The 27,679-nt window shown below is 33.2% G+C and overlaps 3 protein-coding genes across 9 annotated transcripts in view; 1 reads left to right on the top strand and 2 right to left on the bottom strand.

Moving 5' to 3' along the window:
* The window catches only part of LOC109541531 (beta-1,4-mannosyltransferase egh), a 15,082-nt gene extending 7,634 nt beyond the window's left edge, over positions 1-7,448 (top strand). For all 4 annotated transcript variants that reach the window (XM_048667434.1, XM_019910408.2, XM_019910410.2 and 1 more), the window contains exons 3-7: positions 43-192; positions 4,575-4,675; positions 5,805-5,913; positions 6,448-6,647; positions 6,738-7,448. In XM_048667434.1, the coding sequence (XP_048523391.1) occupies positions 43-192; positions 4,575-4,675; positions 5,805-5,913; positions 6,448-6,647; positions 6,738-7,313 (1,136 nt within the window). In that variant the 3' untranslated portion in view covers positions 7,314-7,448. The remainder of the gene's footprint in view (positions 1-42; positions 193-4,574; positions 4,676-5,804; positions 5,914-6,447; positions 6,648-6,737) is intronic.
* Positions 7,304-22,814, bottom strand: LOC109541530 (arylsulfatase B). Of its 4 annotated transcripts, none has more exons than XM_048667418.1 (11): positions 22,690-22,814; positions 22,353-22,506; positions 19,583-19,742; positions 19,346-19,422; positions 14,420-14,566; positions 13,232-13,493; positions 12,594-12,710; positions 10,557-10,792; positions 10,371-10,470; positions 7,819-8,040; positions 7,304-7,761 (listed from the first exon to the last, which is right to left on the bottom strand). In XM_048667418.1, exons 2-11 carry the CDS (start codon positions 22,503-22,505, stop codon positions 7,529-7,531), a joined length of 1,707 nt encoding a protein of 568 aa, XP_048523375.1. In that variant the 5' UTR covers position 22,506; positions 22,690-22,814; the 3' UTR covers positions 7,304-7,528. The 4 variants fall into 4 exon arrangements, with proteins under 4 accessions (XP_048523375.1, XP_048523380.1, XP_048523371.1 ...); XM_048667423.1 differs by having other exon boundaries at positions 22,353-22,477; XM_048667414.1 differs by having other exon boundaries at positions 22,353-22,814.
* Positions 22,815-26,842: 4,028 nt separating this feature from the next.
* Positions 26,843-27,346, bottom strand: LOC125502481. Its single transcript, XM_048660653.1, has one exon. It carries the CDS (start codon positions 27,344-27,346, stop codon positions 26,843-26,845), a length of 504 nt encoding a protein of 167 aa, XP_048516610.1.
* Between the last annotated feature and the right edge of the window lie 333 nt (positions 27,347-27,679).

Below are 27,679 nucleotides of genomic sequence, written 5' to 3'. Positions count from 1 at the left end.
TTATGACTCTCATGTTACAAGTGCACAAATTCCATGTTTTAGGCAAAGTTGTTTTAAGGAGTTCGCCACTATTATCGCCTCTAATCTGCGTAAGAGTGGTAACAAGAGGTGACTATCCACAACTTGTAAAAGATAATGTTGCTCGAAATATGAAGACTTGTTTGGACACTGGACTGGAAAACTTCTATATAGGTAGGATTGCAAAAAGGTAATTTTTATGTTTGGTTAAATTAGTAAATGAAATTCTATACGTATGAAGGCACCTTAGTAAAATACTCAATTTGGTTATAACAGACATATCCAAGAACACATTACTAATCATTCTATTTTGATATCATGGTATCAATGCGAAGTCTGTAACATATTTTATTTCCATATAAAAAAGGGTAGCGCTCAATATATATAGGTAATAGTGGCTTTCAAATTCAAGACGAATTACGAAAGTAACCTGTAAGCTTTAATGGCATATCCTCGATCACACAAGTGGAACACCGAATATTATTATTATTCATAAAAAATAATCTCCTGATAAGACTGCTTTCCTAAATATATAAGTACTTGACCAAAATAATTACCTATCACAATGTTAAATGCCAGACTGGACACCGATCAACCGAGAGAACAGGCTGGCTCGGAACTAATGATCGCCTACAGGTTCTTAAGAACCTGGTTGAAAAGTCGGTCGAATAGAATAAATCTCTAGTACCTGTGAACTGTGAAAACCACTGTGAACCAACAAGAGATGTTAAAGACACTATTCAGCTGCCGAATAGACCATCGTTATTCGACGTTTATAACAGTCGTTTTCGATACCACAGATTTTTTTTTGTACAGGTTCGACTTTTCGAACGACATTAGACGTTTACTTCTATATTTCGATACAGCTATCGAACAAATATTTTAACTGGTGGTAGGTATACTTTTGTTCTCGAAGCAGGGCAATCCTATAGTTCTGCTTCTAGGGCCAAAATGTACCACCACTTAAAATATTTGCACTCTTAAAAGATACACCATGTAAAATGTTACGAAATATTTATTTCTATTGTTTAGATAACGTTTAGCGCAACATTCCAGTAACATTTTCTTCAATGTTTCAATAAAACGTTCCTGAGAGCCGATATTTTCAGTTACATAAGCATTTCGAAAACATATAATGCAGATAACTGAAACGTTTCGGGATTTACATATACGTTACTGAAACAAAAAATGGTTTAGCGGGTTTTCATAATACTTTTAATGGATATAAATTTCGTTATTGGTAAACTACTAAAATTGTCCCAAATAGCTGAAAATGTGATTCACCTTAAATTTCGTGTAAAGTTTGAATACGTGGATATCCGAATTCCCGAAATAAATATTAGGAATTAAACAAAATTACCTTAAAAACTAAATTCAGGGTCCACTTAAGCGCATGACGAAAATTGTGTTCATTTTCAACTATGTCTCATATCCAAAAATGACTACCTACACAAAAGCTAATGCAACATTTAGTAGGATTAAAGATTGAATCATATTTGCTTCGGAGAGTCGACAAGCACGGTTTGAGCCTTGGGCGGCTCGGAAGTTTATTTTAATCATTAGGGGATTAGTTTGTATTTTGTATTACGTAACGTTTGAAGCAGTATTTACAATGGATTTTAACACGCGCCCCATTTTATTACGCAAATGAAGCCTATCATTTACTCAGATAATCGTCAAAATCATATTTCTTCTTGAAATAAGCTGTTGTAAGTGTAATTGAGATAATTAACCTGAATACCCTCAATTCTCGTAAAAAAAATAGTTTTAATATGTGTCACATTTCACTATTCATGTAAGGAAGAATTAACTGGTTATTTGTTTTAGGTAATTTCTGATAACCATATCATTTTAAAAACGCTACCTTTAGCAATAATTATTAATAAGTTGTTTTAAACTCTAACTCCTCCAAATTTACGCCGATTTAGATAATTGATTATTTATAGTCGGCTTTAGTTCTGTAGTATTACATATATGGTTCTGTTAATCAATTTTATTGTGTGTTTAAGGAGAAAAAGTGCCGCGCATTAATCTCATGGGAGTAATATAATGTAATGGAATAATGATTATTACCGCGGTGGTCAAAGTATATTATCAAATTATTTACAACTTCTTGTCATCTGGTTTAATTCTATTCCTAATAGCAACTCCTAGTTTTTCGAAAGTTCGAAGTTTAACGGCTTACTCAAATTAACAAATCAAAGTAATTAAGTAAAGCAAAATATTTGTTGCAACCACTCATGGATACAGTTCAATATAAAACTTGGTTCTTATTCTCATTATTCCCTCACAAGATTTGCGATCATGCCTATTATAAGATAATCATATAAATATACTATGATTGATAAAGAGATACAAGTGGATGCAAACCGTTAACGCTTGTAAAATAAGTGGAAGAAATGCGTCCAAATTATGTGTTATTGTATCTAGTAAGCTAATATTTACAATGCTAGTTGTTAATTGAAAATAGTTTCTATTAAAGAATAGATTGGTAATTAAAATGGTTTACTGTATATTTATAAATTGGCTAATTTGCGCAAAACAAATGACAAATTAATTTTGTCGTGGCCAAAATTATAATGAAGATAATCGTATCCTCGTCAATCTTCAGACCTCGTCTTTCAATATTTGTTGTTTATCTCCATGGTGCAACTATTGCTTTATCTGCAGGCACACACATTTGATTGCTCATAAGAGTCAATCAAAATGAGAAGCATACTAGGCTTGGGTAACTCAGTGAATTTTTAGGAGTTCGCGCAGTGCTACGCAAATGACTTGGTGCTCCAACCCAATGCACCGGCGCAGTAACTCAGTTTCGTTGTCGGGGATATGTTGATGACTTTCTTACTTGTTTTTAGATTTATTGTAAAGGCCATTTATTAATAACATTTTAAAAGTTTCTTAAAAATTTCAGATTTTTTCAGTTTTAGCCAAGTTCCTCTTTCTTCTAAATGCTCAAGTTTCTAAAGTTTCACTCAAAAATGTTGACAATCTTAATGTACTTATTTTCCGAGAAAAATTATGAAATAAATTTCAAATCCTTTGTCGCTTTGTAAAAAGTGTTGAAATGCTTTTCCAGCGTCGAATTTGGAACAAAAATAAAATAATTTTCTATCGAAAAACGAACAGAACAAGCGAAAGTTTGGAAGAGATTATTTGGAAATCTCGGCACCTCCATTCCTCTGAAGACTTAGAGATTTTATGATGTGTTTTTTTGCTTTACTTTTTATTCAAAAGCGCTCTATTTTGTAGAGTTTTACTTAAAACTGACGATCTGGAGGCCTGTTATTCGAAAAATTACAGGATAAATTTATAGCTTTGTAAAAATTGTACAAACACTTTTTTCTGCGTCGAATTCGGTACAAAAACAAAAATAAATTCCTCCCGTTTTGTTCGAAAACCAGTAAAGTTTTCTCTAAAACCGATCACAAAAGTAAAAGCTTTTAATTGAAAACGCAGAAAAACAATTATTTTCTGATGATTTTCTTCCTTTCTGACAATAATGGGGTCTTTTCAACCAAAAATGACAAAATTAATTTTGCTACAAAATTGGCCGCATTCATCGGTTTGCAGCGAACTTTAGAAAACTCATTTCATCTTCGAATTTGTCACAAAAATCAAATAATTTTATTCAGTTTTTTACCGAAAAAGCAAGTTAAAAAAATATATTTTAAAGTTAATTATTTAAAGTTCCTTTAAATTTTCAGGTCATTCTAGCTTTAAAAAGTTTCTATTAACCTATTTTTAAAATACTGACAATTTCCAGGTATTTTCTGCCATTTACAAAAATGTTTGGAAAATTTTTTGCAGCTTCGAACTATCACACAAAACCCTAATTATATTTCTGGGTCTTTTCCCAAAATTATTTCGCCGAACTGAAAAAGCGAAAGTTGATAATCATTTATTGGGAAAAATCTTTATCGAGATCGATTTTACAAGAAAACTCGTCGATTTTCTCTGGACTGAGTTTTGTTGCTGGGAAAATTTAGGTAACTTTTTTTAGTTGTTTGAACAAAGTAGTAAAACGTTACTCAGAAAAAATGTTGATGACTGTTTTTAGATGTGAAAATTCCAGTCTCGGGTCTCGTAAAGCTTTAATAAATGGCATAACTCTTTATCCGATGAGTTAAGTATAGTACTCGTTAACTCAGACAGCGGGAATAACTCAGTAGCGCAAATCAACACAGTGTTTCCCAGGTCTAAAACATACTGGATATTATTGGTCAACTTGGTAGGAAAAGTTTTAATTAGTATCAAAATTTTTCAAATTCCTGTATTTACGATACAATTCTAGATCAGGAAAGCTACTCATTACTACTTTAGCACACATTTTTGTGACCTTTCAGTATCGCAGTCTGCAGACCCGACAAATAGTCAGTACTTTATCTGAATCTACCATAGGTATTAGTTTAACGATTTGAAATCCTTCGCTGATATCCTCGGTGTTAATTATGCGAAAACCAATTAGAATAAAAACATTTAAATGTAATAGTAAAACTTCAATCTTTGAAAAAAAAATTTTTGTATGGTGACCATATTCTTTGATATATTTCTAGAAGTGGTTTCCGATCAGCCGTTGAATCTACCATGTAATCCAAGAATAAGAGAGTTGGTTGTTCCCGAAGAGTACAACACTTCTTCTGGAGCTATGTATAAGGTAATTTACTATTACCGTTTACTTGCTCTTATTGTTCATTAACTTGACCACATTCAGTCACGTTCTGTTTCGCTTGGATTGACCGCCGGAAAATGTAATCCCTTCCGAAACTAGTACAAACAATATCAAGTTTTCAGAAAAATTAACAAAAACAGCAAATTTAAAATAACTGCTCTATCGCGAGTGAAAGTCTCTACGTATCGAAATAGACTCATCCCACACATTTCTAGTGACCGGAAAAACGCTATTAATGTTTGCTAGCTGGTCATATTGAAGTATCATACATTTAAAAGAATATTGTGCGATTAAATTTAAAACTGACCAAGTCCAAAATATCATTTTATGGAAATGGCAAATGCACTTTTAAGCCGAACCGAAAATTAAATCAGAATTATCAAAAATATACTTTTTTTAAATTCACTTTTAATTCATGCGGTTGTTTGGTTCATAATTTGATATTTCTTTTACATAACTATTAAATTAATTTTAAAGAGGTTTGTTATATTTTTCAATAAAAACTTATTTGGTCATTTTTTACTGATTTTTGAACTCATTTAATATATACCTACTAAGTAGGTCCTACTTGGTCAAACAATGAAATTACTTATTATTGATGCTAACAAGGACCAGCGAGTTAAAATGCATTTAAAATCCAACAGACATTTTTCGTACAAAAAAACTGTATTAACGATAAACAAGTAATACAATTATTTAAAAAACCAAAAATTGCTGTAGGTTTGTCGTAATTTGAAGCAAAGATCGATATTTTTCTTTTCGAATGCGATTTCCAATATGCTACCAATTAAACATGGGAAATTTCAAAATAATGCTTAATAACAAAGTTGACATTCGATTTTCAGCTGTTAACATCTTCTAGAAATTTTGGAAAAAAAATTATATATTTCTTGTATTCTGATAGTAAAAACTACACTTTCTTATTACTCCTTTAAAGGAATGACCCCAATTTTGAATCACCCTGTATATAGTGATTTCAAAAACTTGTAAATTTGTAAGGAAATCGTGTAAATCGTGAAGAAATAAATCTTTATTCTCAAAACCTTTGGACTTGTTTCGATGTCTAAATATTCAACCATGAACTGGTTTAAATGTGCACAACATATCTTCCTAGGCGAGAGCGTTGCAGTACTGCTTGGAGGAAAAAAATAACATGCTCTCAGATAATGATTGGATTGTTCACTTAGATGAAGAAACCCTTCTTACTCCAAATTGCCTCAGAGGTAAGAAGTAGTATAGAAAAATATTAAATATTGTTTACAAGCAATGAAGCATTGTGGTAAAATAAAGAAGTCTGAAGTTTTGCTATTATACGTATGGATTGTTAAAAATAGAGCTGCTCGTTTCCACATGCAATTAGTAGTTCGTATGCTCGAAGACATGTTGATACCGGAATTAATAGAAAACATTTACATCTGGGAAAATAAACTTCAACTAGCAACCGACAAATCGCTATAACTTACGCCCTTATAATTAATTTTTCCACAAATAAGTAATCCTTACAATATACACTAGTTGGTCCATCTCCGAATAAAAGCAATCTCAAGCAAATGTTGATTTTCTTATTGACTTTATAGTGCGTATCTGAAAATGCCAGCAGCATCTAGTTATAGGGAAATTATATTAAAATGAACTTGGTACACTATGCACCGTACTAAGTCTGCAGTCTAGCTGAAAAATCAGACGAGTGTCTAATTATTATTCTAAACTTGAACATATAAAAAAGGTATTTTTATATGCTTTTTCATTTTTTTGAGGAATTCTAAACTTTGCTTTGGATGGAAAATATGATATTGGCCAAGGTTTAATAACATATGCCAATGAGGAAATTGTAAACTGGTTTACTACTTTAGCGGACGGTTTCAGAGTAGCTGATGACATGGGCAAATTACAATTTCAATTTAAAATGTTTCATAAACCATTGTTTAGCTTCAAAGGCTCGTACGTGGTAACACAGGTAAAAACAGAATTTTACCAATGATAATTGATATTTTAAACTGATATTTTAAACGGCCGTAAAAGTCCTCATAGCCCTTTTATTTTCAAGTATGGAACAGAAAAAGCAGTAAGTTTCGACAACGGCCCCGATGGTTCAATAGCAGAAGATTGTTTCTTCGCAATCAAAGCATTCAGCGAAGGCTATTCCTTTAACTTTATCGAAGGAGAAATGTGGGAAAAGTCTCCATTCACCTTAAAGGACCTGGTTCAGCAGAGGAAGCGATGGCTACAAGGCATCTTACTTGTTGTGCATTCCAAGGCTCTACCCTGGAAATGTAAAATATTGCTAACATTGTCATGTTATGCGTGGGTTACCATACCACTGGCAGTTTCCAATATTATATTAGTTCCTTTATATCCTCTGCCTAGTTTTCTTGTTTTGGATAGTCTCATGAGTTTCGTGGGAGCAGTAAACATTTACATGTTTATCTTTGGAGCCCTTAAATCATTTAATCTCAAAAGGTACGGGGTATTTAAATATTTTCTGTGCCTTATTGGATCTGTAGCAGTTATTCCTGTTAATGCTTTATTAGAGATCACTGCCGTCATGTGGGGATATTTTGGCAGAAAACATGTATTTTATATTGTACGAAAAGGCACAACGCCAACGGAAGATGTTGTTTAGTTCGAATTTTAATTCCAGTGTTTAAGAAACTTATATACATTTTCTATTAGTAGTTTAATGTTTTTCATACACATATTATTTATTTTCATTAATTTGTACTAATTTAAAACTAAATAAAATATGATCATGTTTGTAGTTAGGTATATTTTCTAATTAGCAACCTCTCTTTAAGTTTAAACTATAGCATTGCTATCATGATTTATTCTTCGAAATTTTCAAGAAATCTGACAAGCGACATCATTACAATCCAACCAAGGGTTCCAAGTGTATTTAAATAGTTTTGGATCAGCATTTTCTATGTCTATATCGCCTTCAATTTGGGCCACTAGTCCCTTCCTGTAATCTACCAAAGCACGTTTCATTCTTCTTACAACACTAGGAAAATATTTTGCCAAATCGTTTTCTTCACATGGATCGCTGGGAATGTCATAAAGGCAAACAGCACCAGCTGAAATAATTAGAAACGTATATTTCGGCATTTATTATTTTAAAATTGTTCCCTTACAAGCTGGATCACAAGGATTTTTCTTTGCTGCTGTACATTTTACCACTGATAATCTCCTCAATCCCTCATACTCTTCTTCGCTAAGTGGAGTGTAGTGTATCGTATTAATTATGGATCCAGCCGGACTGTCATGTATTGCCGAAGTGTTATATTGCTGTGTTTCGATATCATCCATAACAATATTCCCATAGTACTCATTAAAAGAGCCATTGAGGCTTGTACCTGAAAAAAATTAATTCAAGAAATTTACTTAATCGTATGCCACTTGAAAAATCATGTCCTTTATGAGTGATTCTTGGTTAAAAATTATTCGAATTTTCAGGTCGCTCAGATAATAGGAAATGCAAATTTCTTATAAGTGCGTACACATTTCGCTTCATTTATAAACCATCAAAAGATTAAATATGCCTGCAAAGTTATATACTGTAACACCATCGAATGTCCGCCACTGGGTAACATTCACGACATGAATGACAGTCCCATCAAGAGGGAGTTCATCCTGGTGAGCTACCGAGACGCACACGCACGAATCCCAACGAGATACAAAATCCGCCCTCAGCTTATAACTTTTACCCTTTTCTTGTAAGATAGCAATATATGTGTTAAAGTGAGTGCCCACGCATAATTTCCCCTAAGTCGTGCCCCTGAACCCATAAAGTGGAGTGAAACAATCCGAGGCTAAACCCACAACCCAATCCTGCGAGAATAACTAATAAACATACTTTACAGCAAACGTTGTTCACATGTCTTTTAGAAGCAGATGGCACACAATAAAACGTGTGCTTGTACAGTTAATCAAACAAAGAAGGACATTCGTAAATCATGCCATATACCAGGATGTATCAAATCTAAACTATATTGATTTGTTTTTAAATTTTTCCACGGGTACTAGACCTGGGCCAAGTTGGCTGTTAGGTAACCTGCGGCGTTAGATAGGGATTAGCCCCGATTTATATTCCGCCAGATCCCCGGATCTCAGTGCTTTGCCTAGTATTAAAGAAACTACACGCAAAAAAACAGCGAATGTAGTGGTGAAGCAACAACATATTGTAACGGAAATGGCCTGGGGTACTCACGTTTGGAATGGGGGGATCGAAATTGATGGTATTTCAGTAAATGGGAGCCCCATTTGGGCCCCATTTAACCACACAGGGGAAGTGAAGTGACAGCAGCGACGGAGTGCAGAAGAAGGTTAAACCCGCGAGTCGGAAGAGCGAGCTTTCCGTCTGTTATTGTTATTGTTTGTGAAGTTGACGGTAATTTTGAAGTTAGTTTGTTCCTGTTCCGTATTTAAAGCGATACCGAGTGGAATAAAAGTTGTAAGCTGAAAAAAGAGTTTGATACTCGGTCATCCACGGTACAATATATATTAAGTCTTTGAACAAGGAGGTAAATGTTGCCGCAACTTAGAGGCACAGTTCACGTATAGCACCCATACTATACATTCCTGCCATTTCATGACACAATAAAATGTCCAGGTGTCCTAAAATAGTCGCAAATCAGAAGGCATCAGATCACATAGGAGGATAAACATCTTGGATATCGCCAATCAAGTAATCATTAGATAAATGTTTCGTTCTACGATATTTTTTAAACAGAAAACGTATACTTATTTCATGTTAAAAGAACAGCATTTATTGCACATCTTTGGACGCCTGCGAATCTCCCAACGACTATGGTTGGCAGGAATCGGAAAATAAGTATATTTTTCAACGGTTCGATGGAGATTAACTGCCAAAATCGATTGATGATATGGCAATAAACTCAGAAAAAAACCAAGGTATTATCAAGAACCAACAAGTATCTACAAATAATTATAGATTTTTTATATTGACAGATAAAGAAAACAATCAATGCGCTGAAGATCTATCGGACGAAGAAGATGAAATCCGTAACTCTGACATTGAAGACTTATCATTCAAATTATATAAATTAGCCATCACAATTAATTTCACTTGAGAGGCTATGAATTTTTTTTTTCTATTTTTTTGGGGGTATTGATGGGGGTGGAAGACGTGGTTTGTTGTGAAATACAGATGGAAGAGGATATTTTTATTCATTTTAGGTTCAAATCTATGAGTAGATATTATTATCTTTGCTGGGTCTCAGTCAAAGTGTGAAGTAAAATAAATCTGATGATGGCGCTGTTGTCCCGCCAAAACGTAATGAAATAAACGATATTTCAAAATTTTTACTTCACACTTTGACTGAGACCCAGGAAAGATTATAATATCATAACAAATACACGCAGTCAGGAAAATAAATCAGAAATCTATGGGTAAGGTAAGTTTCATCTGAGAGACTATGGTTTCATTTTTGGCGAGAATCGCAACCCTCCTACTTAAGCTTAAAGCTTAAGCTCATGTCGCAAGGCTGCAATGGAAGACATTCATATTAAAGTTCCACATCATATGCATATCTCATGTGCAAAAAATAAAGCGGGAGAAAATGACCCGGAAATTTGTGTCGCTGCCTCCCCTACTATTTAGTAAATACGCCGCATAGGGAAATTACATATTTTATTACAAATATATAGAAAAAATTAGACTCACCGACAATCAATTTCCAATTGTAGAACCGTAGGGCTGCATTTCTTGTTTTCTCGTCAATGTTGATTAATATGTCGTTTCTGGGAGAAGGCAAATCGTAAACCTAAAATGTTTCAGTAGGTATATGTATAGTATCAAATTCAATATTGACAAAATCCATAATATGAGTTCAATTAATTATTTCCTCACCAAGCTTGACCAAACATCAATACCATCCATCTCTGGATCCAGAATGCTAATGTCGCCACCGGCTGCAGTAAATAAAGTTGGAAGCCAATCGGTGACGTGCATCAGGTCTGTGGAAACTCTGGCACTTTGCACCAATAAGGGGCTCCAAATAAATGCCACACTACGAATCCCTCCTTCAAATAATGTATCTTTCAATCCGCGTAATGGAAAGTTACTTCCCCAATTCGGAAAATCACCTGAAAAGTAAATGTGCATTGTAATTAGGCAGAAAGGTTATCCCAGTGTGTTTCCCTGAGCATAATAGTAATAAATTAGGCCAATTATTTAATGTGACAAAAAAATTAAAATACATATATGAACAAAGCCAATGACACATAAAAACATTTAGCCAGGTTTAAATAAAAGTCAATCGGACAGAAAACAAAAGTATATAAACATTAAAAAATATAAAAGGAAACTTAATCCAACCATCCGCATAGACACACTGAATAGTTGACCGTCCGCTGAAAACGAATAACAAACATTTATTTTAGATGAAACAGGGTTTGTGTTCATTTCAGATCAGTTTCAGATGTACAATTTTTTGGTCAATATTTTCGTCAAGATCATTTGATGCACCGCGTAAAAATTACCCAACCCTCATATTCCCGTCAGTTAAGTTCCTATTGTCAATAGTAGAAAACCTCGCTGGATAAATTCGAAGTAAAACGCAGATTGAGGATTTCATGAATTGTATTTTATTCTTTGAAATTGAAAACTATAGACTGTTGCACACAAGAAAATACTAAAAAGAAAAAATTCAAGTAATTTATTTTTTTCTGATGTGCTCTATTGTTACTAAACCCATGGCAATTTTATTAGACAATCTTGCGTTTTGTCTTAAATAATTGCGTTTTAGTAAAAAAAGTAATTTTATAGAGATGAAAGCGAACATCATGGTTACGCAGTATAAAAAGAAAATCGGTATAAATTTGAAGACCTACAATGAAGAAAACCTCGCTAGGGTCCTCGAAGATATTCGACAAAGCAGAAAAAGTTCGAAACAAGCTGCTGAAAATTATAAAATTCTAAAATCCACCTCACGCGATCTAAAATAAGGAATACAAACGAGGATACATGTCGGACTGTGTCTAATTTCACAAGAAGAAGATAAACTAATAAGAACAAGAACACATTTACCAGTAAGACCATTTTTAACGCTTAATAAAGCTTTTAAGCCCGCTTTTACCCCAAATAAAGCCCGCTTTTACCCCACACATAGGGGTGAAAGCAGACACCGTTTTTTAAAAAAAAATTCGGAGGAACTTAATACTTCATTTTTTTTATTGTGGAAATCGAAAGTAGGCAGGGAAGACTCTAAACTATCTTACTAGAAATTTTCCTTTCAAAATTATACTTTTTATTTACAAAGAACTGAAAGAATCATCCGACTTCACCCCGAACGACGGTAGTTTACTATTCGAGTATTAACCTTGGCATGTTTTATGGAAATTATTTTAGAACAGCAAAGAATAAAATGCAAAGACATTTAAATATTTACTATCATGTTGTTACAATGTAGAATTGCGAAAGCGGATAATTCTGGGGTGTATCTCAATCAGGAATGATTCTGGTTTGTTTGAAACAGATCGGCAGGCAATAATGAGAAGATTGAATATTTGTATCCAGGAGTAAGTCGTTTTGAACGTTTATTGTAGACTGATCTACAATAGAGGTTGAAATGAGCAACTTCGTATGTCCAATTTTGAAAAAAAAGCGTTTTTTGGAAATTATCGTAGAACAAAATATTTTTAGAATACGCCAACAAATGCCTTTTTTAGAGATGATTATGATGCTGATGATCATTAAATCTTCTAAAAAAAGATGATCGATATGCAGGTAGTATAGCACACTAGAATCTTCAGAGCTCAACATATAAAAGTACAGTGTTGTTGTCGGTAGATTTTAAGTTTTTGCACTTGATATTCAAATAACGATAGCAAGCGAGTGCCTATTAAAAATAATGGTTTGGAAGGTCAACATGTAAGATAGATATACCTATGGTGGGTGCTCCGTTGTCACTGATAAATGCTATGATTGTGTTCTGCAGCATATTCTTCTTATTCAGAGCTCCTATAATTGCACCAAGACTGTCATCAATTTTAGATACCATCGCTAAAAAATAATAAAAGCGTATTGTATTAATTTATATGAACTTGAACACTTAGCACAAATTACTGAACAAATCTGTAAAGAAAGCCATCCGTAGAGATATGAGATCACACAGAACGAGGGTGATACGAGACACTGTTACCGTGATCGCAATTGGTAAATGATGCCTATTCATGTTTGGTTCTATCGGTGAAACATACAAAAATTCGCCTAACCCTAACGGTAAGGTCTGACCTTTTTGTACATTTGGTGCAAATATTGCACTAACTTTATTGAGCCCTAAGATGGCTTAAATATAGTCAAAACGTTCTCCCAAGAAAAACAGTGTCTTATTTTTGCCACCATCTAGTGACCGATAAACTCAGACCTAAATGGGCATCATTTAACAAATAAAAGTAACGAGTTAATAAAGTTCGAGTCCAATAAGGAAATTGAAGTTTGAGCCAACTATTATTCTCTGCAAAATGAAAATACTTGTAATACGGTTCTCTATTAATTAGTTGAAAGTGATTTAATGGACTCACCAGCATATGTCCTTCTGTTCGCATCAGCAATATGCTTAAACTTATTAATTGCTTCTTGAGGAGCTTCTAGTGGCTTTCCTTTATTGGCAGTATGAACTCCTAAATGAGACAACATCACGAATAAAGGCTTTGCCCCGTCGTGATTTAATATCGTTTCAACAGTATAGTCTGTGAACAGATCAGTAGCATATTTTCCCGTTTCTTCAAACATTGGTAGTCCATCCTTGCGCAAATCAAACCCGGTGTAATCATGATCGTTAAACTAAAAAATAACAGCAATTGTGAGGTACACTTAGCTTATAGCATTCAATATTTGCAACACGCTTTTAAGAAAGTTGAAGGAATTGTCTCATTTACATTTTTCCATTATAGTTTAAACTCAATATCTTAATTATAAATAGGAACTAAAATTTGGGAGCAGTAAAAGTCAATTACCTTGGGATTAAAAATTGGCGTCATGCATTTGATGTTGTTACTTGGATAATGGTAGTGAGTCTCGAATTTAGTTTTCTCTTAGAGCCAAAATGGTTAATGCGAACTATTTATTAGTATGCCAACAGTAATAATTCAATCCTATGCATTGTAATTGAACCGACATATTTTTTAGACGAATTGTTTTCTTTCCTAAGTGGTATCTACGTATGGAAAACTGGACATGATATAAAATCGCATATTAATGTTGAAACATCTCGGATTTTTCAATCAACTAAGATTTGACTTGTGAAAAGGCATTGAACTCAGCAAGTTTAGTTCATCCGAACCGTTGGTACACCTTTTGCCTATTAAAATTCAAAATCTAAGTGTGAAGTTAACAACCAAAAACTCAAAACCGTTTTAAGTTTGCTCAGTTATAAATCAACTGAATTCTAGGGGTATTGGTTGGTATTGAAATATGAAAAATATATAAATTAATAATTTAATTAAATATTCTGCAATATGTTTTTGAAATTCAAATACTCCTTTTGATAATTATGTAATACTTAAACATACTGATCTTTCGGAACAGGTATATATGACTGTCTGTTGAAGTTATTGGAACAAATCTGGCAGGTTAGAGTATTGCTATGAGTTGTAACTTAGTAAGAACTTGAACGGATTATGAGGAAATGGTACGTTGTTGAAATAATCCACAGACAGGAGCATGACATTATTATCACCGTAAGATAGAACTATATCATACAAACTTACTGTCCACGTGGAAAGATAATCGTAATAACTGGTGTAAGAGTTATAGAACCCGAAATGGTGGTCAAAGCCTCTAAAAGTTGGTGTTTCGTTCCATCTGCTTTGTCCCAAATGCCATTTTCCTACTAAGTGAGTTTCATAGCCTACTTCCTGAAAGATGTAATGGCAATAATTACAATACGTGAATGAAACATACCAATATATTTTGCTAACATAATATTAAAAGCACCCACAACGATTTCAAATTTTCATGGCTCCTAATTTTGGATAGATCTTTTTCTTCATTACTTTTTTGAATCAAGTTTGATTTGATAAATTAATATCTGCCATCGATTCGAGTCTTGATAGATAGTCGCAGTCATTTGCAAAGCATGGTAGTTTATTATTACATTAAAATTGAAATGCTTTAATTCGATTTACTTTTTCTGGAACAGGTTAAAACGTTGCAGTTTCATTTTGACATTAGGTTCCAAAAATAGCATGTTACTTTTACAATTTTTCATTAAAAATTTGCAATGATGATGATGGTCGAAATAGTGCTGATAAATAATGATTTAGGTTTTTTTCTATTCCTAACATTGGTAAACTGAAAATATTTAAAATTAAAGAAGAAAAAATGACAATAAAGTAGAATGGATTAAATAAAATATATGCATGCAAAAATGTTTAAAAATCCAACCTTCATGTAAAACTGAATTAATATTTAAGAATAAATTTTTTTGCGGATGCTATTTACTAAGTCTCGTTCTTCGCTGGTTTATGATAGCACGCGCTTTGGAAAACAATATTTCGCATAGTACAGAAGTAACTACAATGTAATAGTTTAGTTTTACTAATTTTGAAGTGAGAAGGTAATTGGTATCTATGTGCCTATTTATTTCTAACAGTGCCTCTAATAAGAGTGTGTCTTAAAAGAAATGTTAACTAATAAATATTGCATAAAATTACTAATTAAAAAATACTTTTTTTGATGAAACAAGTTTGTTAAAATACTAATAACGTAGGACGTTGACGTTTGGCGGAATACTCGCTAACAATATCAAACGCCGTTATGTTCGCAACACAATTCACAATAATGTAGTTCTTTTCTAATTAGGGCTATAATATAATATAATATACAATAGGGTGTTTTCACTTTTCTTTTAATGTTGATATATAGAAAGTAGTTATGGCAAACATTACACTGATATAATTTTTTTTGCTAAAAAAGTGTCCATAATAGTTTAAAAGCGAATTTAAATTAAAATCAGATATTTTTCGCCAAAAACGTCGAATCCGTATCGTCGGTTGCCATCCCGATTGTGACGTAGCAGGTCATATCAACATAGTGTTTCGTGTTTATTTTGTTGTTTTCGCAGCTTTGTTTTATTATGTAAGTTATTGTGATTATCATCATTTCATTGATTATTATTATTATCTTGCATAATGGAAAATAGTGACATGTATGGATCACAAAATAAGTGGTGTTTTGTGCCAGGATGCAAGAATACCTCAATAAGTGCTCCAAACAAACTCTTTTTAACCGTTTCCCATGATTATGCACGTAAAGTTTTATGGTTCAACGCAGCTAGACGTGATGTTCCTAAGTCTAAATCAATGTTCTTTTTGTTGCGAGGATCATTTAAATGAAAGTACGAACAAAAAGCTAATGATGAGGCAGATTAGTATATTACAGATTATATCAATACAGACAGAGTATTATATTAAGGAGAGAGTAACTAATAATGAATTTACGGATTTTTACTTACGCTGCTGCTTTGACACCCTTAAATTCAGCTGAATTAAAGCATTCGTCGTTTTTTAAAAACTTGGTAAGCATAAAAATATGTACACATAGTAAATTGTTTGCTGACGCTTTAAGGAATCCTTCTGAAGTCATTTTTTAGTTTAACACAAACTACAAATTATTTAAATCCACAAAATAATTAATGAAACACAACCACAGAACTAAACACTATGCACAGAACGTAAACAATCCGCCATTTATATGACCAGAGACATGAATAATTTGAATTTTAGCTGAATTTGTTTATTAAATATTTTACAAAATAGCAATATATAGATAGTATAAACTTATTTAATCTTTCATATTATATATCACCATACATTAATGTTCCGTTTGTAGGAATTTTTGATACAATGAAAACGACCTATTGTATATCTGCGGAAAATGAATTATTTGTTTGCCAAGAAGTTCTTAAGCAATGTTTACGACGAGCTTTCTGTACGAAACCTTTCGTTCAAGAAGTTTTATTTCCTTAAGAAAATGCGCCCTATAGTAGGAGAATTTCTGCAAGCAATAATGTTTGTTGGCTATTTAAAATTTTGATGGCCTTTGTGTATATTTTTACCTATACAGGGGGATTTACGTTGACCGTGCATTAGAGGTTTTCCTACTTACAGTTGTTGCGGTATCTTCAAATTTGGTTTCCGGTAATAACGGGTCGTGCCGAAACAATGTAAAATACATTTAGCCCTTCAGCTGTACAGGGTGTATGAAAAGTATAACCAAACTTTCCTATTTTAAATGTAAAGTCCTAATTTTTTTAGCATGATTGGATTGGCTGTCCAATTCCGAGTTTGAGCCACCCTCCTTTTGTTAACTTATCTCTTAGTTTTTGATATACAGAGTTAGTACTCTTAGTTTTTATTGAAACATTTAAATATTTCGGAAACGAGTGATCCTACGAAAAAAGTTATGCAATAACAAGTTAATATTTGGGAGAGGAAAGTTTATCGATTGATATAATAAATATTTAAAAAATCGTTTTTTTGAAGGCACCTACTATGTTTTTGTCATGTTTAGTTTCATTGCTTATTATCATAAGAAATTTTTGAGACAGGACCAAAAAAGTTTGTGGGTGTCATTGAGGAAAAACTGAATTTTCGCCAGTTTTTATATCAATGTTTGTACGCTGCATGCACCGCCATACTTCAAAAGGGGTTTGTGTTGTGGTTATTTGCGTTAATTTGATATGGCTTCTTCCGTAAACACTTGCTTTTGACATTTTTTTTGTATAAAATTGATATTTTTCGAAAACTAGGGTGGCGCAAACTAGCAATTGAAAGTCCCATCCAACCTTGCTACAACAATTATCTATTTACGGATAAAATAAGMAAGTTGTATTATACTTTATAGACTTTTTTAGGTAAAAATGTTTTGATAGTACCTATGCTTGCATTTTTGAGGACTGCCTACATAACATTAAACCTAATTTGGGATATAGGATGTACAGAGTGTCAAAACAGCATGACTAAAGGTGACCTAATTTATAGGTAGTCTCTGAAGATCGATTTTGATTATCTAAATAACTTTTAAAATACTTGCTTTAATTTTATATTTTTTAATATGATGATACTAGTATGCCCCTGAAAAGAGTGTCACCGAAGACCAACCAGCTTGTAGACTTCATACGTGCATGATTGTTTGCAACGCTTTCTCCTTAAATTCAACAGTAATGGAAAAATACAGACTTCAAAATTTACAATTTGAAAGAAAGATTCGTTTATAATTTTTGTATGTTTGTAAATTTGAAATTGTAAATTCTTATTGTTAATCTGCTTCAAAATTAATTTTCTGCAATAATCAACCTTAGGAATTGAATCGTGACTTTTATGGAAAAGGCTTATTTAATCACTTCAAAGTACTTTAAAAATTACTTAATATAAACTTTCTTGTGGCGTCTGTTAAAAGCTAGATCCTGGTACGAAAAGGTGTAGATTTTTTTCCATAAGTCCTTTGTCATAATTTTGACACCCAGTATATGAATCCGAGAGCATGGTCACATTTTTCGGGACAACCTACCTAAGGCAATTAATATAATGTATAAATTCATGCCAAGGATGTATTCCTATTTCTACCACATATTCATCAACAGCCATTCAAATTTCCACAATGCCGGTTTTTCTGTTTGTATTACTTAACAGGTTTCAACAAACGAGTTCAGAAGACAAACTAATCTGTCCGAAGTATACTTCGTTGTTTACTACCTCAGTAGGAGATCATTTCATTTATTTTTCACAATTGATCTTATACATTTTTTTACAAATTAGAAATCGGTTGAGTAATAGAAACTTAATTTGATCTTTTTTTAGCAATATTATATTATATGAATAATATTGCTGAAGAGCTAAGTAATAAAAGTAAATTACTTTTTAATTACCTAAGTTAATGTTTACATTATTATTGAATGGTTGATTCATGACTTAACTAACAAACAAGTTTGTTAGTTGTCTGTTCCGGTCTGATCGACATCAGAAAGGGTCTAAATCTTATCATTACATGGATGTGTATGTCGAAAAATGTGAAAAGGGAACATCACACTTTGGCCATTCGATCTTGGTAATTGTAAAGACTAAGCTATAGGGAATGAAAATTAATGAAGTAGTACAGCTTTTTTAATATGCTTGGTGGGTTAACCCACCCTACTTTCACTAAATAGGATTCGCAAAGATGGCAGAGGTTATAAAACATAGTTAACTTGAAATGAAAGTTCAATTAGTAGCTTGGTGATAGATTATAATCAGGAGGCAATTTGATTATTAGTTTCTGATCAAATTTATATTTTTCGCATCGATAAGTAACACTGTGGACAACTCCAAAAGTTTGCAATAAATGTATGTGGTTTATTAAAATTGCCAGCCAGTAGCAAACACAATAACAAGCAAATTATTCTTTCGCACTTCCTTTCTAATATGATTTATGCCCACTTTCCTAATATGATATTACCTATCAATTCAGTTAAGTACACAGTCCCGAAATTGTTATTGCTTATTGCTTGCTGATGACTTTGTACATTATGGTTATGATTTGATTGATTACGCAGATAACACATATTTGTTGAAATATACAATTCGTTAGCAGATCAGGGAATCTGACAATCTCCAAAACGTAAATTTCGTTAGCTCTTTTAGTACCTATATACTTACTTTGAGATAGTCCGGTAGAATTTTCTGTTCTGGCAGAGCTTTCTTTTCCGCAGCTGATATACTTGGACCCTGCATGCCTATAAATGTATGATGTATTTGCAATAAAACATATTTTTTTAAATCCCAAAGAGAATTATTTACTCCTATTAGAACACTTGATCACCCATCTCAAACAGAATAATTTTGTTTCAATTATTTTTCATCCCTTTACGATCTGTCGATTTAATCAGCCCTTACCTAATCGCATAGGAAATTTTCCTGTAAGTAGAGCGGCTCTGGTAGGAGTGCTGTAAGATTGAACATAATGACTGTTCAAAATTATGCCATTGTAGGCCAGAACGTCGATGTTGGGGGTAGGAATTTGATTACTTCCATGAAATCCAACGTCATTCCAACCCTGACAATATAAATCCAGATTAATTATTAAAGTCATTATGTTATTAATAAATGCAACTCGCAGAAACGACAATTTCAAGGAATGTAAATATTTAGCAGCCAGTCTTTGAATACCATCATCAGTCAAATTTCGAATATTAAAATGGACCATGGCATGATGTACAAAACAAAGTACGTTACTGAGCGATTCTAAACCGTCAAGATTTTCAAAAAAAATGTTACTACGTGTTTATTAACTTAAAAACTTCTTCTTCTAATTGAGATTGAAGCACCGCGTAAGTTCAAGATTCTTTAAGAACGTACATTTCACAATATTTAAACTGTTAATGCGTGCCAAAGACCTAATAGAAAGTCACTTAGTGTCTAGATATGTTTAATATATTGCCTGTGAACTAATGTTGCAATCCACCTAATTTACTCAACATTATCTTACCTGTAAATAAAGTAAAAAAGGAAACATAATCATTAGCTCGCATGATGATTTTACTAACACAAGACATGCAATGGGAAATTCCGTCGCAACCATGACCATGAGCTGCCAGTTAATACTTTAGCTAATTTTATTCTAAATATAAATAAAAGTATACATTCAATTCAATAACATGGATGAAATTTTACTATGGAAGATATTAATGATTTATTCGAATTTCTTTAAAAAATATAATAACGACAGATTTAAAGTCGTTAAATGGGAATTTGCTTGAAAGGGTCAAAACTATTCGAGTTAACAAATTTTAATTAATTCCGTCCGTTGCAATTTGCATTCAGTGCAGCATTTAACCCATACAGCGTTCTTGGTTTCTACCGAATACAGTACGTTTCCTCAAATGCAAAGATAATCCGTATGTTGTTAGACAAAATTATATTATTTAATTTAAGTTATTTTATTAATCCACATCGGGTATTTTGAGAAAATATGAGATATTCTAACATACTTAATCAATTTCAAAACTTACAAACTTACGTTTTCGGGGGATTGTCTCAGAAATATAATTATTCAAATGTAGCACTGAATTGAGTGGATGTTTTACACTATATTGAGTTGTCTAGGAATATGTAAATATCATACATTTTCAAAGCTTCGTGAGGTAACGCTAAGTACTTGAAAAAATAGCGTTTTTAATTATAGCGGAGTTCGTTTAAAAGCTAGTTACATTTTTTTGAAATATAATTAAGTACTCGTAAGTACTATAATTAACAACTCGTTATTCGCTCAGCTAAACTTGGCTCATTTTGATTTTGCTTTGCATCTTTGGTAAATTTGCAGTAAAGGTTCATATTTGTTTGTTGTAACATAGTCAGCGAGAGCAAAAAATATTATGTTGATTGATTTATGTTACTGGATTCCCTTAACTTCTGAGGCAAATGTGTAAAATTATCACGTAATTCGACTGAGAAGTATTAATGAATTCAGAGTTCATCCTGCCGTTGAGCCGTTATTAGATTTTTTATCCTTATTTATTTTTGTGCTTCATTTTATTTTCTTTAAATTATTTGTCAAAATTGACCCACAGAAATTTTCAAAATCCGTTATTAGATGGTCTACTTGAAATATGTTGTAACACAAATATGTGTGAAAACAGAGGTTGTGGCATTAATTTTAGCGTAATCAAATCGGATAATTAGGCATAATGAGACTGTAAAGCAAGCAGAGTTTAACCAAACAAATTTTAGTAATATTTAAATTGTTAGTATTCAAAATTTAACATAACATAAAAAAAATTCGTCATCTTTAGAAGTTGAATACATTTTATTTTGTTCTTCGGGTACCGTGTTGTTAATTGAGCACTGCAAGCATTTAAACGAAACGAAGTAGAAACTGTAAAATTTGTAATATTTGGAGCCTTAGAAGATTTGATTGCAATTAATAAGTTAAAGAGAATAACGTATTGTTTAAATTAAAAAGATAACAAAATACAAACCAAACGTCCCCTTAAATCACTTTCCATTTTGAGATGAAAACCGTATTACGCCATGCTCGATTATTTCGTTCAGTTTCAGTTATTTTACACGCATTCGAAAGCACAGGAAAAAATGAAGCAAACTGTAAAATTTTTAGATGCGGGTTTTTTAATTTTTAGATGCGGACAAAAATAAAACAAAGCCATTTTTTTGAATAGCGGATCTTTTGAAATTGATTAAGTTTGGTTTTATATATTGTCTACATTTGCGAGGAATAATTCACACAAATGTCAGGTTCCAAAACCTAAAAGAATCTCATTTTTCCCAATTATGAGGTAAGTTTTTCAGATGTTTTGCTCTCCAAGAAGATTTTTCCCTTAAGAACTAATGAATGTTTTAAAGCTTTATAAATTATAATTTTTGTGCAACATATTTTAATTGTAAATTGGTGTTTGTAGTTTTATGTTAAATTTTAAATCTGATTATGGCGCTGTCTCGCCGAAGCGTCATATGAAATAAACGATATAATTTTTTTTTTTTTACTCTTTGACTGAAACCTAGGAAGGAAAGTAATATCTATAATAACAATTACACGCAGTCAGGAAAATAAATCAAAATATTTTTGATTTATAAAACATCCGGTATAAATTAGGTCAAACTTAAAGCAATAAAGAAAATTAACAAAAACTTGTAATCTGAGTTAGCTTACCAAGTCATCCACAACAACAAACACTATATGTGGTGGCTGCTGAGTAACAGTCTTGTGCACCAAACACATCAAGATTGATAACGATACGAACATTTTCATGTTGCCCGCACACAAATATGAAAGGACTGGAAAATGAGTTAGCTCAACAAGCATACTGAAGACCAATAGAAAAAGAATAAAAAAAATAACGAAAAAGTATCTAAGGTCTACTTAAGTTTGTTGTATTTTCAATAAGCGAGAAGATTTACAGGATAAGTAATTTCCACATGAACAAAGAATCATTTTCACGTTCAATCGTATAATATTCAAATGATATTATAAGATTTGAACTACTTACAATTCATTAATTTACACACATCAAAGGAAAATTTGCGTTATTAAAAATCCGTCTCGAATTAAGCTTTGTTTAACCTGACCGGTTACTAAAAGAACCTTTCGAGTGTGAGTTGTTTTATAGCTTTATCAGATCATCAATTAATAGGTACCTGAGATGTTTGGCCACGGCCACGCCATTTAGAAGGAGCATCTGAGTGTGAAGTTCGTTTGCATTATTTGAATTGGATTGACCAAGATCACAAAAAATTGCTTATACTTGAGTAAAGCAAAAAATATATTCTGGAACAAATAGGCACCTATTGTTTGTGTTTACGCATAATTTGAAATAGCATACAATATTCTAAGGCTTAATAAAATTGCTAAAATTTAAGTGCAAAGAGAAGGTTGAAATATACAGTACCCGCTTGAATTACCCAAGCTTTGGTAGAATAATGAAGAGAGTTAAGTCGACAGTTTTTATCTGTAGGGTCATATAAACAATAATTAAATAAATGTATTGAGAAACATAACACAAGTATATCAACAATTTTTTTATTTCACTGCTTATACAAAATCTAGACCTATGGGTCGTCCAGATCTGACTTGGTGCATGTTAACATAACACAAAATGTAATAGAGGCAGATAGAGCATTGGCGGAAATGTCAAGACAATGAGCGCATGGAAGCAAAAATGCAGTTACATATATTATAAATTTACATTATGATGCATGTGTACGGGATGAACAAATGTCGATGTTTTAAATGGCAATCTCTATAACTTAAGGAGAAGGGAAAGGGAGAGAGAAGAAATAAACCCTCCTTTTTCGATGTTTTTTTTGTGCTAAACTCAAGGACGTAAGTTGGTTTCCAACTATAAGCGAAAATTCGGTTCTGTCTATATCCGTCACATTAAGATGGCTGTGTTTTTTGATGAATAATTGAAAAAAAAATTATCATTAATTTTTTAAAAATAATCATATTTTATAAAAATATCATCATAGATAGGCTCAGAGCCTAGATAAATAGATATTTTTTCCGGGTTCAACCATATATAATATGTGCGGTCAATTCTGAAAATGCATCTTACTTTTACAGGCTTGTGTGAGAAGAATAAAAAGTCTCATAGATCCCGGCTCATTTATTAAATCCAGCAAAAAAATTCAATATTGGAAGCAAACAAAAAGTTACAGTGAATGCCATTAGAATCGCAGCTTACATCCGTCGATTTCAAGTCGTCCACTTGAAGCTGAGTCGGATGCTTTAAGATATCTTAGGTATTGGCAAGTGTATCCAACGGATGTACTCTTAACAAACTAAAATCCCCTACTTTAAAATAACACTATTTCGTCCGATCAACCGTATCGTATGAATCGAATCGTATCGTATGCGTAGTACGGAAATGTTTAATAAACAATGGAAGAGAATGTACATTGGTGGTCTGAATTAACTCCGCACCGTACTATTGATATCCAGAACCCGTGACGAATTAGTTTTATTTCGTGGTGTGTCTTAATCTCAGGTCTTAATAATCAACCTTCCTAATTGACCGCACCTACGATATTATTATTCAGGACAAAATATATATTTATCTAAGCCGTAGACCATGTATGACATAAAAATATAAATGTTTGTGTTATAACTTCAAAAATGAATGATGATACTTAAAGCATACATAGCTAGTTTTTTGCAACGAAAATGAACAGAATATGGTATTTGTTTACAGCTCGGAAACAAAAGACACTATCCAAATTTTGTTCCTACAATTGAGTTTAGCACAAAAAACAAGGATGGGGAGTCACTTTTTAAGTTATCTCCTTAAGTCATCGAGATTTTCATTGAAACTTCAAAATTTGCTTACCCTCTACAGTGTAAAAAGATTAGCTGGGTGGCATTCCTGAATGTAGAGTGGACTGGATGCAAAACATGCTCCAATTTAGAATAGTTCTTGGTGCACGTGAAAACCCGAGTAGCCATAGCCATTCCGGGGTATAATTGGCAAACATTGCTAAAAATCTTGAAGTACCCCTAGATAGAAAATGTATGTTCTACCGGGAAGAAAAATCAAATAAGACGACTAGGCCGTTGTGGACCTGTAACCGGACATTTGGTAAAACCGGGTAACTATCATCGAAGAAAATGCACTGGATGTATTCCGCCTTATACCAATATCGTCAACATGTCAGCTAACGTAGCCAGTAGGGGGCATGAGCTTCTCTATCGAGGGGAGCTAATGCTCTAAGGATTGCTTGCGGCAAGATTTACAGAGCCCGCAAAAGAGCAACTTAAATGGACCACAGGGTGATCTTCAGGAACATGAAGACAGTTGAACCTCTGGGAGTAACTGCTGATCTCAAAGCGGTTAGCATCTAGGTACCGTTGACTACTTATGTTCTGAATATAGGCTACAATTACAGAGCAATTTAGCCGGTTATCTATAAGTGCTCCTTATTGTATCGGAAAGGCACTAAAATTAAAGATACACATAATAATATTAAACGCATGGACTCTCACAACTGGTTTCCTAGCAACGCCGTCCTCAAGAAGATATATTAACATCGTTACCCGACATAAAGCCACAACCAGAGCTCTTAAGCGTACACAATCAGACCACAATGATGTCTAGACCGTATAGAAAAAATAGAGGCCCTGATCAGAAGTTTATCGGAGTTCGAATCACTTAGAGACTACTTACTAGACTAGATCGAAAATTTTTGTGAAATTTACTGATCATTCAAGGATAACGCAGGAATAGAAGAGGCCAGGTCACAATAGAATTTTAGTGGGTAACCAGTAAGACTGGATTTCCATAACACCGCGTTAGAATACTATCTATCCTAGGAGAAAATGTTCCAAACCTCATGGACAAGAACATTCATGCAATACCGCTCAAAAACCAAGTTGGCCTGTTGTAATAGGGGGTTTAGCACAGACAAAACATTTTTCGAATTTCCAAACATAACCGACGCTTCATATTTAGTATCAAGTATTTGGGAAGCACATTTTTCATACTAAACTCCATCGTTATGTCATTAGGTAGTGAGATGTCGCTTCGGCCTAAACACATTATGTAGAAATTAGTAAGTGCTGGTTGATATTTCTTTATTATTACTAATATGCTTTCTACTTTTATAATTATTTTATGGAAAGCAGATGAAATACGACTTCTAACAAAATCAAATAAGCCTGTTCTTCGGAAGGAATTCTTTACATTCATTGAAGAAGAGAAGAACATTGCGTTTTGCCATACTCTGTATGACTATCAGCATATCACTCCGCAATAAGTATTTTTAACCATGCGTTTTTAAATTACGAGGTAAACAAGCACGACAAAATCCATTTGGTTGAAAATAACTCCAATTTTCCATGCATTAGGTAAATAGGTTTGTAGTTGCCATGCAAAAAAAACAAGTACATTGGGGACGAGAGTCTTTTTCCATTTGAGACGCATAACATTGCCATTTATGATTTTGCTTCACACTATTTGCAGTGTTAATATTACTTAAACATATTCGCGGAAGCACGCAGTGCTTGTGGCACAGGTAGTAGTCTTATATACGTAAAATTATACAGTATGTCATCTTTCCGGAAATAGGCTCAGCCAGCGCATCTAAATTTGCAACAGTATCCTGCTTAATTACTATGGTTTAAATGCGATATGATTAATTGAGCAGCATTTAGCAACTAATGAATATTGTGCCCATTCTTTGCAGTTGCCAGTTAATAAAATTTAATGAAAGATCCATTTAGCTAAGGAAATATTTTTATTGAAATTTAGAATTTGGTCCTGTTATTCGATTAAATTTGCATTTCTATGAATAACATTTAAGAAATATCCGGAATGGAAAGGCTACCTCATTTAGTTAAATTGTTCTCAAAGTGGATGAGATATGGCTTTGAAATTTCTCTAGGTTTTCGTTTCGATAAACTTGATTTAATCCCGGAAGTTATTATTAAATATAAATGTCCTGTCCTGCTTCAACTTTTTAATTTAAACGCAAACCCGTTTGGGGCATTCCCACACCCTCGGACCATGGTAAAACGTCCGAGAACACTTTGATTCCGACAATAAAATGCAAATTAAAATGAAATGTATTCACTATTAATTCCATTCCTCTTTTTCTTCTTCTTCTTCCTCGTACGTTAGGACTCAGAGTCCTGTGTTTTTCTTCAACTTCCTAGTCCTGGGATGCTGATGTCCAGCTTTCGTACCATCGCTTCGGTGGTCTTCCTGGGAGTCTTGAGCTGTTAGGTTTTTGGTCTTTGGCGATTTTTGCCATTCGGTCGACGGCCATTCTCTCTACATGGTCTCCCCACGCTCTTCTCCTTGCTCTGGTCCATCTTACAACATCCGAAACCTTACAGGTATCTCTAATTTCCTCACTCCTTTTCATATCGTATAGTGTGTGTCCTGTTATGGATCTTAGGACTCGCATTTCTATTGTTCTTAGCAAGCGTTTGGTTGTTGTGTTTTCCGCTCTTGTTTCTGCGGCGTATGTCATCACTGGCCTCACGCACGTTTTGTAGATTCTGACTTTACTCCCTATACTCATGTGCTTGTTTCTCCAGATGATGTCTCGTAAGTACCCCGATATTAAAGCGGCTTTTGATGTTTGATTCCTTACTTCCTCCCTTAGATTCCTGTTACTCGTGATGTTTGCTCCAAGATATTTAAAGGTCATCACCTGTTCTACACTTTGTTGGGATTGTTATGCTGTCCTTCCATTCTGAAGGTACTTTTTGTAGATATAATATTTTATTGTAAAAATCTTTTAATTCATCCATGAGTGCATCTCCTCCATACTTGATCATTTCGCTCGTTATCTCGTCTATACCAGGTGATTTTCTGTTTTTTAGAGCGGTTGCCGTTTATTTGATTTTCTCTATCGGTATCTGCCAAGTTGGTGGTGTTTCTTCATTTGTGGGTGTCTCCTTGGTCTCCGTGTTTTCCTCTTTATTACGGTATAGTTGTTCAAAGTGTTTTTCCCAGTCTTCATTAGTGATCTTTGAGATTT

The sequence above is a fragment of the Dendroctonus ponderosae genome, unplaced genomic scaffold, assembly GCF_020466585.1.
Source record: "Dendroctonus ponderosae isolate FM_Combo_2020 unplaced genomic scaffold, Dpon_F_20191213v2 Dpon_F_20191213_1, whole genome shotgun sequence".
Taxonomy (NCBI): Eukaryota; Metazoa; Arthropoda; class Insecta; order Coleoptera; family Curculionidae; genus Dendroctonus; species Dendroctonus ponderosae.
The sequence above is the reverse complement of the archived record's forward strand: the minus strand, read 5'-3'. Positions and strand labels throughout refer to the sequence as shown.

What these genes read in the sequence shown, in the direction of transcription:
- LOC125502481 (XM_048660653.1), bottom strand. Translation starts at nt 27,346, where the DNA reads ATGACCTTTAAATATCTTGGAGCAAACATCACGAGTAACAGGAATCTA.
- LOC109541530 (XM_048667414.1), bottom strand. Translation starts at nt 22,505, where the DNA reads ATGCTTGTTGAGCTAACTCATTTTCCAGTCCTTTCATATTTGTGTGCG. An exon ending in AAAATTTCCTATGCGATTAG is followed by an intron (nt 19,423 to 19,582) that starts GTAAGGGCTGAT and finishes ATACATTTATAG; the next exon opens with GCATGCAGGGTCCAAGTATA. An exon ending in TTCTACCGGACTATCTCAAA is followed by an intron (nt 14,567 to 19,345) that starts GTAAGTATATAG and finishes TACATCTTTCAG; the next exon opens with GAAGTAGGCTATGAAACTCA.